This window comes from Podarcis vaucheri, assembly GCF_965113315.1.
Source record: "Podarcis vaucheri genome assembly, chromosome: 8".
Taxonomy (NCBI): domain Eukaryota; kingdom Metazoa; phylum Chordata; class Lepidosauria; order Squamata; family Lacertidae; genus Podarcis; species Podarcis vaucheri.
In genome coordinates, this window is record NC_138766.1 from 26,252,075 (window position 1) to 26,269,491 (window position 17,417).

Genomic DNA, 17,417 nt, shown 5'->3' on the forward strand with positions numbered 1-17,417 from the left:
GAGGGAACTGCCAATATATCTGATTTTTTTTTGTATCCACAAACACGTGAATTCACCACCCCCTTTTCTGCCACCAAGGAGAACAAATCTGCCCCCACAGACCCTTGTGTTTAGTGTTTCTTTCAAACTCTCTGCAAGTCTAATAAATCTAGTTGTTACAACAGTGTTTCCCTGCGAGAAGCAACCAGCAATGTGTGCAAACTCGTACAGAATGGCATGGCATAACTTGAGTTGTGGGTGTGTGGAGGGGAAGACTCTGTATGGAACAGCTGTTCTTTGGAGGCAGTCCATGTTCTTTGAAATGTGTAGATGTGCCCTGACACTTCACAATGTGTGGAGCTCTGTGATTTGTCAAAACAGTCCTCCATAGTTATGGGTAGGTCTAAATTGCTTTAGTTGGAAAGATTTACAGGGTACACATTGCATTTGAGTCTTCCCTGGAAATTATTCGGGGTTTTTTAAATTATTATTTTAAAAATGGTTCTAGTCTTACAAGACGTAGGAAGAAAACTCTTACTTGCAGGAAACCTTGTTCATTTAAACAAATGCTTTAGGAGAGGATAGAGCTCTGTTTTATGCAGTTTTGGAAACTAGGGGGAAAGCCAAAATTCTTTCGGAAGCATAGCTATCAACCGTCCCTTATTTGGTGGGAAAGTCCCTTATCCCAGCGCTGTGTCCCAGTGCTGTCCCTTATTGATGATGTCCCTTAAATTTCGCGGGTTTCAAAGGAAACAGCTCCTCTCCCTCCCTGCCTGCCGGCCAGGGAGGAGGAAGGCTCCAACTGTGTTGCTTGGCTGCGTTGCTCACCCAATAAGGAGTCTTGAGAATGACTGGAGGGGTGGAGCTTGCATGCCTTGTGCCGATCAAATCGGCCGCGTTGCCTGGGGACTCGCTTTTGCTCAGCGCTTCCCAGCAGAGAGGTGACAGTGGTTTTCCTTGCTGCATCCCCTTTGCCGGGTTGCTGCGCTGTGGGAACCACCGCTTGAGGCTTCGTTTGGCTGCTGGCTGGGCTTTCTGCCTTTGGCTCGGAGGGGCTCAGAAGTTGAACATACTTGTGTTCGGAAAATCCTTTATTTTGGCTGCTGATCCCTTATTTTCGAGGCTGCTGGTCCCTTATTTTCAAATCTGTAAGTTGACAGCTATGTTCAGGAGTATTTAATGTATCTTGTAAAGGCACTTAAAAGCACCAACTAAACCTTTTATTGAGATTTCTCTGCAACAGATTTATCAGCATTCCCCACCTCCACCCCATACATTAGCAGCACATGCTATACTTCATGCATCCCAGCAGTTTTGCATATCAGCTGCTCTGTTTCCCTCAAGAAGGGTGTGGTGAATCTAAGAGGCAGAATGGTGTTGACAACTTGCTAATTAAAAGATCTTGCTATAAAGCTGAAACGAGGTATTAAGAACTGTGACCTTGTGCTTTCAGACCCACTTGGCCTCCTAATACTTCCTGGTTCATAGAGGTATCTAAATTGACAAGTGTAATCCTTTGAGGGTTTACCCAAAAGGAAGTCCCATTGTATTCAGTGGGGCTTAATTCCAGGTAAATATGGATAGCATTGTAGCCTGCATGGCATCAAACATTTTTGCATAATTATGTGGATCTTGAAAACTCTTACGCTTAACAAATCCAAATGAATGGAGTCTGGATGATTTAGGATGGCATTCTCGGCTTACTTTGGCCTCAACAACATAGCCACTCTGGGAACTGTAACGTTAAATGTTGTACACATCGCTTTTCTGTCATACTGGAAGTCTTTGAGTCTTTTTTTGAGTCTTGATTAGGTTGGATGCAAAGCAGCTCTGGTCCTTCAAGAGTGAGGATTTCTGCTTCTCTGATGGGACTCCATCTCCCTCACTCTGTGCACCCCCTAAATCTCTTCTTTGAGGTTTCCCTAACCCTCTGGAGCAGATCTGGGGAGGAGGGCAGGGGGAGAAGATTGGGGGGAAGTCCTGTTGCACAGGAGGAAATCCTTGCAGGACCCTTTAGTTTAGCACCGCTGCTGGTTAATTCAGAGGCTCCGCTTCCATCTTTTAAAAGTATTGTTAGTATTTAAATATTGCCGTTTGTTTCAAAAAGAAAAGTCAGGATGGTTCACAAGCAAAAGCCAACAGCAAAATAGCAAGTATAAAACCAATCTATTAAAAATATAACTACCCCTAATTGAAATACACAGTAAAACAATTTAATCAAAAATAGTTGAATATACTCATATTGGGTTTTGTATTTTTTCCAATCCTTTCCCCCCTTCCCCCTAAAAATGCAGGTTGAAGAAGTTAAAAAGCACCAGCACTGTTTAGCATTTAGCTCTTCTGGACCTCAGAGCCAGAGTTACTACATCTGTTTCGACACTTTCACTGAGTACTTGCGGTGGCTACGGCAAGCTTCAAAGGTAAGACGAGCTTTGGACTCTTCCGGTTATTCAGAATACCCAGTATATTGTTCAAAAACCACCTGCGCTATTGACAAAATGGGTGTGGCGTGGGCAATTCCAAGTTAACGTTGACCAACACTATTATCCTCCTATTACAGGCAGCAGGTGGGGGCTGCTTTAAGGCCACCCAGGAGGGGTACGGAGGAAGGACTTTCCAGCTCATGCTCTTAACTGCTGTACCACTTCAGCTTATTCCAGCCAGGCAGCAATTTGTATGTGCAGCTCTGACTGTAGTCATCACTCCCCGCCCCCCCAATGGAGAATGATTGATTCTTCTTTATTGCCACTGCCGCCACAAATTTGATAAAATTTACATAGGCCCAGGCCAAATGCTCTAAGTCAGGGGTGGCCAACTCCCATGAGACTGCGATCTACTCAATCTGGCAGTGATCTACCCCATTTTGGGGGGTTCAGGTCAAATTTTTTGAGCTTTTTTTTGAGAGGAGGAAAAGCACAGTTTCTTAGCATGCAGGGCAAACTTTTTGAACTTCTTTGGGGACCCAGTGATCTACCACAGCTGTTCAGGGATCTACTGGTAGATCACGACCTACCTGTTGGACATGCCTGCTCTAAGTCAGTGGTTACCAATTGGTGGTCCATGGACCCCGGAGGGTCTGTGGCGCCACCCACATAACAAAAACTACCATAGAGTTATTGAAATTTTCAAAAGTAACAGGACCATGGCTTGGGCTTTGAAAAACAGCTAATTGGGAAACACTGCTCTAAGTTGTTTTTAATGTTGTATTTAAAATTGTTGCAATCGGCCTTGGGACTGCAGTTGATCATTTAATATTATTATTAATAATAGAAGTAGTAGCAAATGGAGTGCCACACTCTCACAGACTTTAGGTGGTGGTTCCTGTCAACATTCTGCTTGTTTATCTACATATTTATAATCGGCATTTTTATTGAAACATTTCAAGGCGGTGTATAACATATGAGGACAAAATCAGCACAAAAACATCACTGGGATTGTTCCATACAAGTTGCACCCACACTGAGTGGTCGTCCCCCCCCCCAATGGTTGGAATGTGCCATTGATGCTTCCAGTTTGCCTGGAAGGAAGGCAGAGAGGGGTTTGTGAGTGGGTGTACTAGCCTACTGTGGACAAAAGTAAACAAATTCTGAACCTGAGGCGCGTTGTGATGGAACACTCCTATAATTTTCCATGACACATTGTGATAGAGAGTAATTGTAATCAAGAGGATTGCAGTTGACGGTTTAAGACGGTTAGACTGTTTCAATGTGAAATAGGCTTCTACATGTGGAAACTTAATGGTGCATTCGCACACACTCACTCACTCACTCCCAGAAGCTCAATGGTGGCAGCTGTCTTAATGTGACATTTGCGTGGCCTGTGTATCCTTGCTGTTTTCCCGTCTTCTTCCTCTCTCACTTTGCCTGCTTGCTTCCTTTTCTTCCTTTGCAAACTGAACAAGTAGAAGCAGTGCTGGGTGGAAGCACCTCAGCCACACAAGAGACCCCCCCCCTTGGTTTTCCCCTCCCCTCACTGTCGCGTTCAACTTGATTGTAATTGTGTGCTCCAAAATGAAAGCTGCTCATTAGTTCTGGTTATCCTCTTTCTGGGAGAGCAGTTGTCTCCTTATTTCCAACAGCTTGTCTTGGAAATTAAGGCAGATCTAAATTAGAGTGAAGCAGCATAAAAATAATAAAAGTTTAGAAGTATGGGGAAGATTGAGTGAAGAAGAAAAAAATACTGATTGCATGAGATTACTGCGTACCACCCTGTGCCTTCTCTTACTCTTTGTTCAGCTGCGTTGGGAAAGTTGCCAGTGTAAGCTCAAATCTCCATGCAAGTCGCAGTTGACATCTTCTTTTCTTTGCATGCTGATGCCATATAAACTTGCTCACCACAACAGAGCCCAGGATTTGGCAAAACCATGCAAGCCAATTCGCTTGTGCTTCCCACAAATTCTGTTGGATTGTGTGGTGACCGTGTGACTTGACATTTTAAGACAAATGACTTGATAGTATCGAAATGTTTGTGGTTTGTTGGATTTGGGTGTCTAAGTTTGTGGGTGTCTAAGTTGTAAGCAGAAGGAGGAGGAGAAAAGGGAGGCTGTCTAGTAATTCTGTTCAGTCTCTTGCCCCGTGAGTTTTTTTCTTTTGTGATGGGTGAATAGAGAGTCAATACAGACAGCCGTAACTTACTACAGTGTGCATTCAACTACTTGGAAACCCTCCATTCCTGTTACAGTATTAAGACACTGTTGACCTTTTTATACAGGGCCTGGAAGTTATAAGGGGTTCTGGGAGTGCATAGGAAGTGCACGACAATAATGAGTAATCTGCAGCCACCTATCACATTCCCGAGAGAGATGGGAATTCATTCAGCAATTTGTCCGCTAGTACAAGGCAAGACACCCCAGTGCCCTCTAAATCTCTCTTTCTGCTCACCTTTAGGGAAGGCCGCAGGAACCACTTCTTGCCCTGTTGTTGAATAGCACTGGGATCCCTAAATGTGTAGTGAAGTGGTAGCCCCAATAACTTGAGGCCATTGACTGTGGATGAGGATGGTTGCTTGTTGTTCCTCTTCATTCTTTATTTCATTATTTTACTTGTTTTGAGATATAATTATTTCATCTTTGTTTCATAATTTTACATACCTCTTAACTGTATGTCAGTGGTTAACACTAGGCTCACCTTAAGTGCTGTTTTTCTAGAAAAAGGGGTGCCAGAACTCAACATGGACGCCTCCCTTGTCCTCTTACAATGGCAATGGCGCCCACCTGTTGGAATTGGAGAGAAAGCCCTGCTCACCTTCATTTTCCTCATAAGAAGGTTCCCCGCCTTCCTCTTACCTAGTGCTCAAATATTATACACAGGCCCATGTATTGTATACATGAGTTGGGATGCGTTAGAGGGGACGAATGAAACTTAAGAAGGTTGAGCAAGTTGCCACGAATGTGACTGAAATATATTTGTGGTTCATGGCTTTGCTATTCGCACATGCGTCCTGTTCTAGAATCCATCCCTTTGTGTATATTTGCATTTGTGCCGTAAGTGAATACAGTTCAGTGATTGAAACTCTTCCCCACCCCACCAGTTCCTTTTCTTGCTAAATATATATTTAGAGAGCTATTGGACTGTGTAGAGAAATGTTGAGATTTGTGTGTAGTTGTGTCATCTCTAAAATTTACTTTTTAATGAGCACTTGGACATGGGGAGAAAGAGTCGTCTGTGTTTGGGGGGGCAAGTGATTGGGGGACGGACGGTATCTAGACCTGGATTGCCATGTCCTTGATCAGAGTGGGGAATTGTTTGGTCCAGATATTGCTGGACTCCAATCGACCGACTCTTCGTGACCCCATGGACCAGAGCACGCCAGGCACTCCTGTCTTCCACTGCCTCCGCAGTTTGGTCAAACTCATGCTGGTAGCTTCGAGAACACTGTCCAACCATCTCGTCCTCCTTCTCATTGTGCCCTCAATCTTTCCCAACATCAGGGTCTTTTCCAGGAAGTCTTCTCTTCTCATGAGGTGGCCAAAGTATTGGAGCCTCAGCTTCACGATCTCTCCTTCCAGTGAGCACTCAGGGCTGATTTCCTGAAGAATGGAGAGGTTTGATCTTCTTGCAGTCCATGGGACTCTCAAGAGCCCATAATTCAAAAGCATCAGTTCTTCGACAATCAGCTTTCTTTATGGTCCAGCTCTCACTCAGGGCTGATTTCCTTCAGAATGGATAGGTTTGATCTTCTTGCAGTCCATAGACTCTCAAGGGTCTCCTCCAGCACCATAATTCAAAAGCATCAATTCTTTGGCAATCAGCCTTCTTTATGGTCCAGCTCTCACTTCCATACATCACTACTGGGAAAACCATGGCTTTAACCATACGGACCTTTGTTGGCAAGGTGATGTCTCTGCTTTTTAAGATGCTGTCTAGGTTTGTCATTGCTTTTCTCCCAAGAAGCAGGCCTCTTTTAATTTCGTGGCTGCTGTCACCATCTGCAGTGGTCATGGAGCCCAAGAAAGTAAAATCTTTCACTGTCTTCATTTCTTCACCTTCTATTTGCCAGGAGGTGATGGGCCCAGTGGCCATGATCTTCAGGGGTTTTTGGGGATAGTAAGGAGCTAAGCTGAAGGCATGCCCTGCCCATATGATTCCTGGATCTAAATGGTATTGAGGTCCCCATAGGGAAGTGACTCCATCCTTGGTTGAAAGCGGTGAATGGTGAATCTTTTACTACTGAGAGATGCATTTCCACACTCCCAGCTTTTAACAAGCTCCGTGATGGGGCACACCGATTAGAAACTGTTTCTCCAGCCAAACTGCCATTGATGTAATAATCGTTTGGTTCTTGCTACATACAGTTTATATATATTCCTTACATTGCGCAAATATGCTGCCTTCAAACAGTGCAGTTCTTTTTTTTTGCTTCATGTTCACTTGCAACAGAGATGGGAGTTTGCTTGTGCTGCCTGCAGATAGTCAAGGTTAAGGGGACAGTGAACTTTTGTCTTGGCAAATTTATTGGGAACATGTGAACAATTCTTCTTTTGCGGGAGAGAAAAGGTTCACCTTCATGCCTGAGAATATCAATACATTGTAATTTGAGGAAAGCCCACCCAAGGGTAAATCATTTCACAGTTGGGCAGGGGCGCAGACCATAAAAATGATCATAGGTTAAATGAATAACCCTTCTAGTTTGTTAAAGAAAGTACTGAGGGGGAGGTCACTGGGATAATAACTGATGGGACCAGTTTGAGGATTTCCCTTTGCAATGCTTGCATGTGATTGACACCTGTCAAATTTAATAGCAGGCTACATGCCACAACTAGATTTCCTCCTCTTCTTATAACAGACACCATGGCCAGTAGAGGTAATGGGAGTTGTAAGTTCAACATCTAGACGTCCTCTGGGGGCCTATAAGATGCTTCTTCTTCTTCTCCTCCTCCTCCTCCTCCTCCTCCTCCTCCTCCTCCTCCTCCTCCTCCTTCTTCTGTAATGCAATGGACTAAGACAATTTGTCCCCCAAACTGAAGCTCTGTTACTAATGAGGGGTTTCTTGGAGGGTATGTGTCATCTGTCAAACCATTAACTGATAGTACAAAATGTGGCAAGTCTTCAGGTCTTCCTTTCTCCTAAACTAGACACTGTTTTTATTGAGGAGCCTGAAACGTGGAGGCAAAGTTGGGACTGAATGATGTGATTTTTGTGGCCGTTTCCCTGGCTATTTATGTAAAAAGAAGCGTTTAATGTGAGATACAATTCCTTAATTGTAACGTTTGCTTTTACAAGACTTGACAGGTTCTGATTTTATGAAGCAAGGTCATGCATATGTTCCTGTCAACTTGTAATTTTCTGCTCAGTTAGATTTTATATATGTTTTCTTAAAGGAATGCTGACAAGAAAGCCACATACTTTCATTTGACAGTTAAAACAGTTTTTTTATTTAGCCTACGTAGTTTAAACCAGTGAGATCAAATCTGTTGCCACCACAACTTTGTGTCGGGGAATGTCCTACAGTCGCTTGACCCAAAGAGGTGTGAGTTCAGGTTTCCACTTGGCCACAAACTCAGGTAGTGATTGTTAAAATGGGATGACTTCTATGTACTCCACCCTGATCTTCCTGGTGGGAGGGCAAGCTGTAGGACCATAGTACATTGTTTTTATCAGGGATGGGGAACCTAAATCTCTCAGACATTGATAGACTCCCTCAGTCAGCATGGCCAGTGGTCAGAAAGAATGGGAGTTCGAGTCCGAGAAGACGACTTGTAGAATCTTTAGCAACAGAGGCAAGGTATAGAATTGGCACTTTTGCAAATGGCACTTTTTCAGTTTTCATTTTTGTGGACCATGTTTTTGGATGCATTGGCTTCAAACTGTGTTTCTGAAGGACGCATTTTTTTTACAAAATTAAGAGGTCACAGAATTTCAGGGGTTCAAATCGGCACCTAAGAGTCATTTTATTCAACCCCCTGCAGTTCAGGAATCTTTTGCCCACGATGGGAATCAAACCCACGGCCCTGAGCTTAAGAGTCTCATGCAGTGGCGTAGCGTGGGGGGTGCAGGGGGGGGCCGGGCGCAACATCTGGGGGTTAGGGTGCGCAAATCCACGGGTTAGGGTGCGCAAATCCACGGGTTAGGGGGCGCAAATTACTTGCCTTGCCCCGGGTGCTGACAACCCACGCTACGCCACTGGTCTCATGCTCTACCAACTGAACTCTAAACCTTCTTTTCCCACCACCACCTGTATTGTTCTGGAAAGATGAAGTGTGCCCCACTTCCCTGTCCTGTTTTGGTGCTTCTACACGCCATGCAAAGAAACTTGGATTTGTCACGTGAGATTTATGACTAGAGATGGAGTTACTTCTGTCCTGGCGGGATAGCTTTTAGTCTGCCACCGTCCTCAAAATAATTCTCGGTACCCAGAAATTATCTAGAGAGGATGTGGTTATGACTTTGTCTTTCTGTGGGTGAACAGCAAGTGGTTTTCAAATAATGATGATTTACAAGACTCTGCACTTTAGAGTGCAAGCTAGCAATAGAACATGCTTCAATTGCTTCCTCTTTCTGCTATCATACTTGCATGGCATTTCTTGGCTTTCTTGAATTCCTCTTTACTTCTAGTACAGAATTTACCGGCATTATTTTATTAGGAATGGCACTCTCCTGAGACCCACACAGTTGCCAGTGCTCCACCTAGGTGCTCGTAATACGCAGATTTCCTGTAGTTTTAGAAATACACCTTAGGACCAACGTGGTTGGCAATGTTGCACGCACTCTGAAATGCTTGAGCCTGCCTTCCTGCTCCAAAGTGGTTGTGGGGGCAGGAGGAATCCTTCTCCCCCATGAAAAGGTACCACTCAAAGTTTGGCTTTGTTTCCTGTAGGGCCATTAGTCATCTCTTTTTGCTCCAACCAAGATTCCCTACCCCTCCCAATTTTTAAAATTTGTTGTTGTTGTTGTTTAGTCGTTTAGTTGTGTCCGACTCTTCATGACCCCCATGGACCAGAGCACACCAGGCACTCCTGTCTTCCACTTTCCCAACATCAGGGTCTTTTCCAGGGAATCTTCTCTCCTCATGAGGTGGCCAAAGTATTGGAGCCTCAGCTTCAGGATCTGTCCTTCCAATGAGCACTCAGGGCTGATTTCCTTCAGAATGGATAGGTTTGATCTTCTTGCAGTCCATGGGAATCTCAAGAGTCTCCTCCAACACCATAATTCAAAAGCATCAATTCTTCGGCAATCAGCCTTCTTTATGGTCCAGCTCTCACGGCTTTAATCAATGGCTTGTTCTGAGGGGGTAGCCTGTTTTTGTACATTTGAATCAAAGGATGGTAGAGTCGGAAGGGACTCTGAGGGTAATCTAGTCCAATCCCCTGCAATGCAGGGATCTCAACTAAAGCATCCATGACAGATGGCCATCCAATCTCTGCTTACAAACCTCTTAGGAAGGAGAGTCCACAACCTCCCGAGGGAGACCGTTCCTCTGTCAAAAAGCTCTTACCGCCAGAAAGTTTTTCCTGATGTTTAGCTGGAACATTGCTTGAGTTTCATTTGGTTTATAGTATGCGTAAATGTATTTCCTGTTTGGAATAGCAGTGGTGTCGGGGTGGGGGTGGGGTGCTGAAAAACCCCCAGTTTTTCCTCTTGTTAATTGGTATTTTGCGATGCCAATGACAGATTTCCAAATGGGCGCATGGGTCCGAAAACCGAGCAAGTTCATTTGTTAGATTAACTGTTTTTAAACCCTTGTTTATAAATTCAAAAGCGCTGTCTGCTTAGGCAGCACTTTAAAAACACACACACACAAAAAAAAACCCCAGCAGTGCTTACCAAAAAACCAGGGGTGGCAGGTACCATTTTTAGCAGAAGGATTCTATTGTGTTTAAGCAACCTTTTACAGCAGGGGGCCGGTCCACTGCCCCTCAGACCTTGTGGGGGACCAGACTATACAGTGGTACCTTGGGTTAAGTACATAATTCGTTCCGGAGGTCCGTTCTTATCCTGAAACTGTTCTTAACCTGAAGTGCCACTTTAGCTAATGGGGCCTCCTGCTGCTGGAGCACGATTTCTGTTCTCATCCTGAAGCAAAGTTCTTAACCCGAGGTAATATTTCTGGGTTAGCGGAGTCTGTAACCTGAAGCGTATGTAACCTGAAGCGTATGTAACCTGAGGTACCACTGTATTTTGAAAAAAAATACGAACAAATTCCTATGCCCCACAAATAACCCAGAGATGCATTTTAAATAAAAGGACACATTCATGTAAAAACACGCTAATTCCCAGACCGTCCGCAGGCCAGATTCAGAAGGCGATTGGGCCGGATCCGGCCCCTGGCCCTTAGTTTGCGTACCCATGCCTTAAACGCTAGTACACACCCCCTGCTATGTTTTGTTGGCTAGCAAAGAAGATTTGTCTTTCCCATTTCACGTAATTCCTGCCCGTGTTAAAACTCTAGAATTGGCTTCTAAAGTGGGGCTTTCAGCTACTGCCTTCTGAGTGATACACAAATAGTATATAGATTTGTACAGAGCAAATTTTCATTGATGGTGGTTAAATATGAGCGCAGCTTTTGAAAAGTGCAAAATGAATTATATATATATAATCAAAATAAAAACCACAACCCAATAATACCCATCCCCCAAAATTAATGCTCAACTGTGTTGCTTGTGCAATCACACTTTTTGATTTCCCATGCATATTCCGCTATCTCTTTGCCAAATGGAAAATGTGCATTGGCTGGAACATGTATTTGATTTGAAAGGCGCTGTGCCTTCTGCTTTCTAACCTTTGTTCTGTTTTGGTTTTTATCTTGCTTCCCAGTCCCAGTTGGGACCATCATCTCACAACATTCATTCATACACTCAAATAGGGCCTTTTTAGTGTGTGAGGTGTGAAAATTCTCTATACTGGTGGGGAATGTCTTTAAGAAATGTGAATTCTTGTTCTTGCTTGCTTGCTTTTTCCTTGGAGCTAAAATGAGAACGGTTTTCCTTTCATCAACTGCTCCATAAATGGGTAGAAGTGTCCCACCTCCATACCTCAGTAACTTGAAAGCTTATGTAGTACGGTGTAAGTTGCCAAGAGCCAGGAAGAATCTGGTTCCGATCTCCTGAGTCATGAATTCCTTGGCCCTGTTCTGAAATAAGTATGATTTATCGGACCAGGATTACAGTACGTTTCCAAGCACAATTCAAAGTGTTGGTGCTGACCTTTAAAGCCCTAAACGGCCTCGGTCCAGTATACCTGAAGGAGCGTCTCCATCACCACCGTTCTGCCTGGACACTGAGGTCCAGCACCGAGGGCCTTCTGGCAGTTCCCTCACTGTGGGAAGCCAAGTTACAGGGAACCAGGCAGAGGGCCTTCTTGGTAGTGGCACCCGCCCTATGGAACGCCCTCCCACCAGATGTCAAAGAGAAAAACAACTTCCAGACTTTTAGAAGACATCTGAAGGCAGCCCTGTTTAGGGATGCTCATAATGTTTGACGGACTATTGTATTTTAATATTTTGTTGGAAGCCACCCAGAGTGGCTGGGGAAACCCAGCCAGATGGGTGGGGTATAAATTGTTGTTGTTGTTGTTGTTTATTACTAGACAGACCTGAATCAAGCCACCACCTCTCTTTTGAGACCCTCCTTTAAAGTGTGGGAAATTTAAGGCTGACCTGATTCACACTGCTATCTATTGTGAGAATTACCAGGATAAAGCATATAAAAGTGCTTGAAATACCCTATATTAGAGCCCAGTGTTCCTGTGACCATGCCTCTCTAACTTGGGCAGTTTGGATTTGTTGAATGGTTTCTTTAAATGTAAAGGTTCATCATTGTTCCACTCCATGTGTATGTCTTTAAGGGGCCAGAGCAAGATAACGAGACCCAGCTTTACAGCTGTGAAACGTAGCAGGTGCTGCTGAGTTGTATTTGATTAAGGCGTGTCAGCATTTGGGTAGAGTATATAAGGAGCAACACCTAGCTCTCCCATTACCCTGGGGGATGGGTTGGTGGTTGGGTCTGGTTTGTTGATGTATTTAGTGTAAATGGAGTTTTTGTTTTTCTTATTAAAACCTTTAAGTACTTTTTGAGTCCTTTCTTTTTAATGCATGATCTCCCCAGCAAGCTCTCTGCAGCGTTACTATACTGCAAAAAGCCAACAGGATTAAGTTGTCTCTTCTTGGGAATCTTTGTTTTTCAAATAGCCCAGTCAAACCCAGCCAGCCTCTCTCACTGCCAATGTTCAGCCATTAAGTTCTCCAGAGCAATGAACTCCTGCCTGTTTTCCCTGGGTACGGCTTGCAAAGCCATTAGTATTACTTCGCCTTTTCATTTCTGTCCAATTTAGATGATTCGTTTGATTATATTCTTAGCTGAGGTTTTAAAAAGCCGCCGCAGTAAAAACGTCAAGTGAGCAGCATGGCTTTATTTGGTGCTGGAATGAATAGCTGAAAGATCTGTATAACCTTGCGATGGGGGCAAGCATGGTGGGCTATCTTTTTCTGCCTTTGTTTCCTTTTCCCCCAGTCAGGACATACTCTGCTGACCTTCCTGAAATAGCCTTTTTCTCTGGATCAGTATTTTCATTATGCACAGAGAATGGAATCCTTGTATCCTAACTTGTAGGCGTCCAGCAATTAGTAAGTTCACTAGCTAGTATGTGAAGATTCTGTTATTTTGCCCTGAATATTCCCTCTTCACCAGGTTTCTCTTTTACCCTGAGAGACAGGCTAGAAATCTAAAATAATGATATTTGGGGGAAGGAAAGAAAAAGGGGGAAGTATACCTTTCTGACTCTGCATTCTTCCTTCTCTGAGGTTTAAATCAGAGTTTCCCAACCTGTAGGTCACATAGCCTGAGCAAGTGGGTCGTGGGCTTTATAAATAGAATGGTGGTTTTTTTGAACCGATGTGATGTGCTGGTATGATGGACAACTCTTATAATATGCCAACAACAAAAAATAACACTTTGTTGAAACTTGTAACCGAATATCAGAAAAGCCTGAGTCTTGCATCTTAACACTTGGGAAGTGCTCTATGACCAATGGCGGCAGATCCAGTGATGGTTTGCCCTAAGGTGCTCATGCAGGGAGTTGTTTTGAGTGATTCTTACAGCTTTGCCTCTGACGCACAGGCACTCTGACATCTTTCAACAAATTCCACATTAATAGGAGAGTTGCGCAAATTTTTGCTTGAATGTGCATAGGCAAAATTGCAGCTAAAATGCAAGCGAAAATTGATGGGTCACAATAGTAAATAAATTTGGACTTGTGGGTTGCCATAACTAAAAGGTTGGGAGCCACTGGTTTAGAGGACTCTCCAGGCCCTGGGGGCATGTTTTTGCAAAATGTACTGTATTCGTGATGCGTGAATTGGGGTGACCAATTACTATATTCATGGGCTTACCACACACACACTGACTGACTGACTGACTGACTGACTGACTCACTCACTCACTCACTCACTCACATAAACAGGTATTCCATTAAGATATAGCAGATAACACTACAACAGGAAGTGCCCCAGGTCAAGCAAGAAGCCAAATGCTCGTGTTTCGTTGATTTTAATGTTGTGGTTCCTTGTTTCATTGTAGATTGCATCGCAGCGAATAAGCTCAGTGGATCTCTCATGTTGCAGCCTGGAGGATCTCCCTGCCAACCTCTTCTATAGCCAGGACCTCACTCATCTCAATCTGAAGCAAAACTTCCTAAGGCTGAACCCTAGCCCATCCACAGCCAGGGGACTGAACGAGCTACAAAGGTACATTAACAATAGCTAAAACAAAAAAATGATTTGTGTTCCCGTTTTTTCACTGTTGTCTAGAATGGATTGAATCAGCTCCTCAGAAGCTTCCAGCTTTGTTCCCTTTCGAGATTCCGCGGGACCTAATTGGGCGTCCCCAACTGTCATTCAAAAGAGCCTTGCCCAGTTTTTACATAACACGATGGTGTCGTGGGAATTCACTGATGCAAGAGTATCTTAACAGTGGGTGCGTTCCTCTCTGGGTACAGGGCCTTGCCAAAAGTGGGTGGAGAATCTTCCCTAGAGGTGCTTGATTTCATCACTATTGCAAAGAAAATGACAAATTGTTGCTGGCCCACATAATATTTTTTTTGTCCTAGCCGGCTTGGCTTGTTGGTCATTTCTGACAGTTTGCAAGAGAGAAAGAACCAACTCTCTCCCATTTAAAAGGCTTGCTGCCCTGGTGGTCTCTTCTGAAGGCAGTTCTTCCATATCACAGTTTTCCCAGGCAAATGGTTAGTTCTAAATCTGAGGGTACTATCCAATTTATACACCTAACACCCCCCAACAAAATAATATAAAACAGGAGCAGATGACTGAAGAATCCTGTCAAAACTCTGTTGAAACTTAACGTGTACAGCATTTGGTCCAAATATTATACTTTGCTTTCTCCTGCCGTCGTACAAGGGGACAACTGTTATACAGCTATGCATATTTGGTTGTGATGGATGGAGAGAGAGTTATTTGGTTAAAAGCATCAGCGACACATAGGAGCGGTGAAAAAATGCCAACACCGTGAGGGGGCATTGCCATTCCTCACGCCCGCCTTCAAATGTCTCACTGCTGGTTAAAAGAGGGCATAAAGGGTAGAAGGCATTTCATAACATTGCTTGGGTTGGTGGCCAAAGAAAGTAAAAATGCTACGAAGAGTCGTGCTTTCATCCTTTGTCTGACTTGGAGATATTTACATGATCAGATGTCAGGAAGTCCATAAACTGACCTGCGTGTACCAAAATAAAGCATGCAGAATAAACACAGGTGTATATATTGTCTATAAGTGTGCAAGCCAGGTACTCAAATTTCTGCTACTTACATTATGCCTTATGTGATATAGCCACGAGCAAATCTCAGTTCAGCATAGTATGGTTTTGTTTATGGATTTGTTTCAATTTTAAAAAAAAATGTTTCCTCTAATGGTGAAATTGGGTGGTTGGGTGTTGAAAGGATTAGAGGCAAAAGCCTTAGGTAATGAGCATGCTCCATGACCTCCCAAGAACTACAAAATGCTGAGGGTCCATTTGGGAAAAAGATCAGAAACTGGGTGGGGGAAGAGGAAGAGTGAACTTGCCAGTGTGGTGTAGTGGTCAAGAGCGGTAGTCTCGTAATCTGGGGAACCGGGTTCGCATCTCCGCTCCTCCACATGCAGCTGCTGGGTGACCTTGGGCCAGTCACACTTCTCTGAAGTCTCTCAGCCCCACTCACCTCACAGAGTGTTTGTTGTGAGGGAGGAAGGGATAGGAGAATGTTAGCTGCTTTGAGACTCCTTCAGGTAGTGATAAAGCGGGATATCAAATCCAAACTCCTCCTCCTCCTCTTCTTCTTCTTCTTCTTCTTGGCTCAATATTACCTTAGAGGAGGGCAGGTCTGGCTTGCTGCTATCCTGAACAGCAGTACTTTGGTTGGGGATAAGTCGCAAGCCCATTTGATCTTATATCTCCTGCCATACCCCCACCGGTCGAGTACAAGGTTCTTGTGGCCATTACTAGCAATTAAAACAAATAAAAATGATAGTAAAAAACTGTCAAGATTTCAAGCCAGAACAGCCACAAAACTAGCAGCTGCTCCAACAAACAAAACACTTTCATGAACAGAGACGTGCCTTTGGCCTCCCCAAATGTGACCCGGCAGAATTCCATTGGGAATTCTCAGTATAATTCCAAGTGATTCTCAGAACTATCAGTTTCCAGCGGCTTCATTCAACGATAACAGTCGTGTCTTGTCATTTGCTGGTTATCGGGTGCCGGTTTGTGCTGTGGCTGCTTATCAGCAAAAATTCCTTTCCCCTTTTTTCCAAGGAAGGGGTGTGTTGAGCAGTGTGTTCTGGCTGGAGTATGTAATCGGTCCGTGTATAAAATATCCCCCAGGGCCGGCATTCTCTGACCTTTCCCCTCATGCAGCCAGGAGAGAGCCTCCTTTGCTGTGATATTCACAGTTTAACTCTAAGACCATGTGTCTTCCCTGTACGTGCGGCGGAACCCTCCTGTGAAATGTACACTGGGGAGCTTATCGCCCCTGTATGTGCTTGACAGCATTTCTGAGAACCAGTTTGCACAAAACCATAAAAGGGTGGGGATCTCTGCCATCTGAAATCCTGAAGGACCACTGCCAGTCAATGTAGAGTAGAAAATACTGACCTAAAGGTACCAGTGGTCTGCCTCAATATAGACAGTTCATATTCGGTTCATATTATTTGCATTAATAAAGTCCCTCTTGAATCTGCCCATCCTCTCTTATCTTTTAGACTCTCCTTTTGGAGAGCACAAAAGTTCTATTATCTATTGAGCAAAACGCTTGCAATTTGGACGCGCTCCTGGTTTGATCTCTCATCTGCGGCCATTTGTCTGCTATGAAAAGAAAGCAATCAGGCCTTTGTTGCTGTGCGTGAGGTACATTATATCCCTTGGGCATTATCTCTGGGTAAGCATAACCCTGCTGCAATGGGGAAAATCTCACTCAGGTTAATATGCAGCGTAGCAGCGGCCTGTGCCGCGAGAGACCGATAGGGAGCCCATGTTGAAATATCAAGAGTAGAATGGATTGTGGCGCCTGTATCCTTCAATCACGCAAGCAAGATTGAGCTGAGCTTTTCCATTTGGCAAGGTTGCTGATGTGCTCAAAAAGCATTATACATGTCTTAAAAACATGGCGTGATTGTGTGAATTCCTTGGCGCAAGGCGTAAATAGCCTTGGTCCTTAGCAGGCAAGGCAAAATGTTAGCCAAACTTTTTGGGATCTGATGGCGTACCTTGCAAAGTGGAGAAGCAGTTGTGGGCACCACAAACACTTCAGCCGTGCACGCATCGCAAATGGAGCATGCTTCTTTCAAGCACTAGAGAAGGCATCAGAGGGCACATGTGGGCTTACAGTCACCGCACTGACAATCCTTGGATTAGCAAGTTTCACCCGCCACACCGAGCTCTTTTTTAGTAGAACATTCCAAATGGAAAGTTTACAGGGAAGGCAGGCTATGGAGACAAGTTAGCCTCTAATTTTGAGGG

At 44.2% G+C, this 17,417-nt stretch overlaps 1 protein-coding gene across 3 annotated transcripts in view; it reads left to right on the top strand.

The window, feature by feature from the left end:
* PHLPP1 (PH domain and leucine rich repeat protein phosphatase 1) overlaps positions 1–17,417 on the top strand; it is a 162,402-nt gene that overhangs the window by 88,142 nt on the left and 56,843 nt on the right. For all 3 annotated transcript variants that reach the window (XR_014222287.1, XR_014222288.1, XM_082234161.1), the window contains exons 3-4: positions 2,274–2,399; positions 13,991–14,157. Coding sequence is in view for 1 of the 3 variants with exons in the window: in XM_082234161.1 (XP_082090287.1) it covers positions 2,274–2,399; positions 13,991–14,157 (293 nt within the window). In the remaining 2 variants the exon portion in view is untranslated. The remainder of the gene's footprint in view (positions 1–2,273; positions 2,400–13,990; positions 14,158–17,417) is intronic.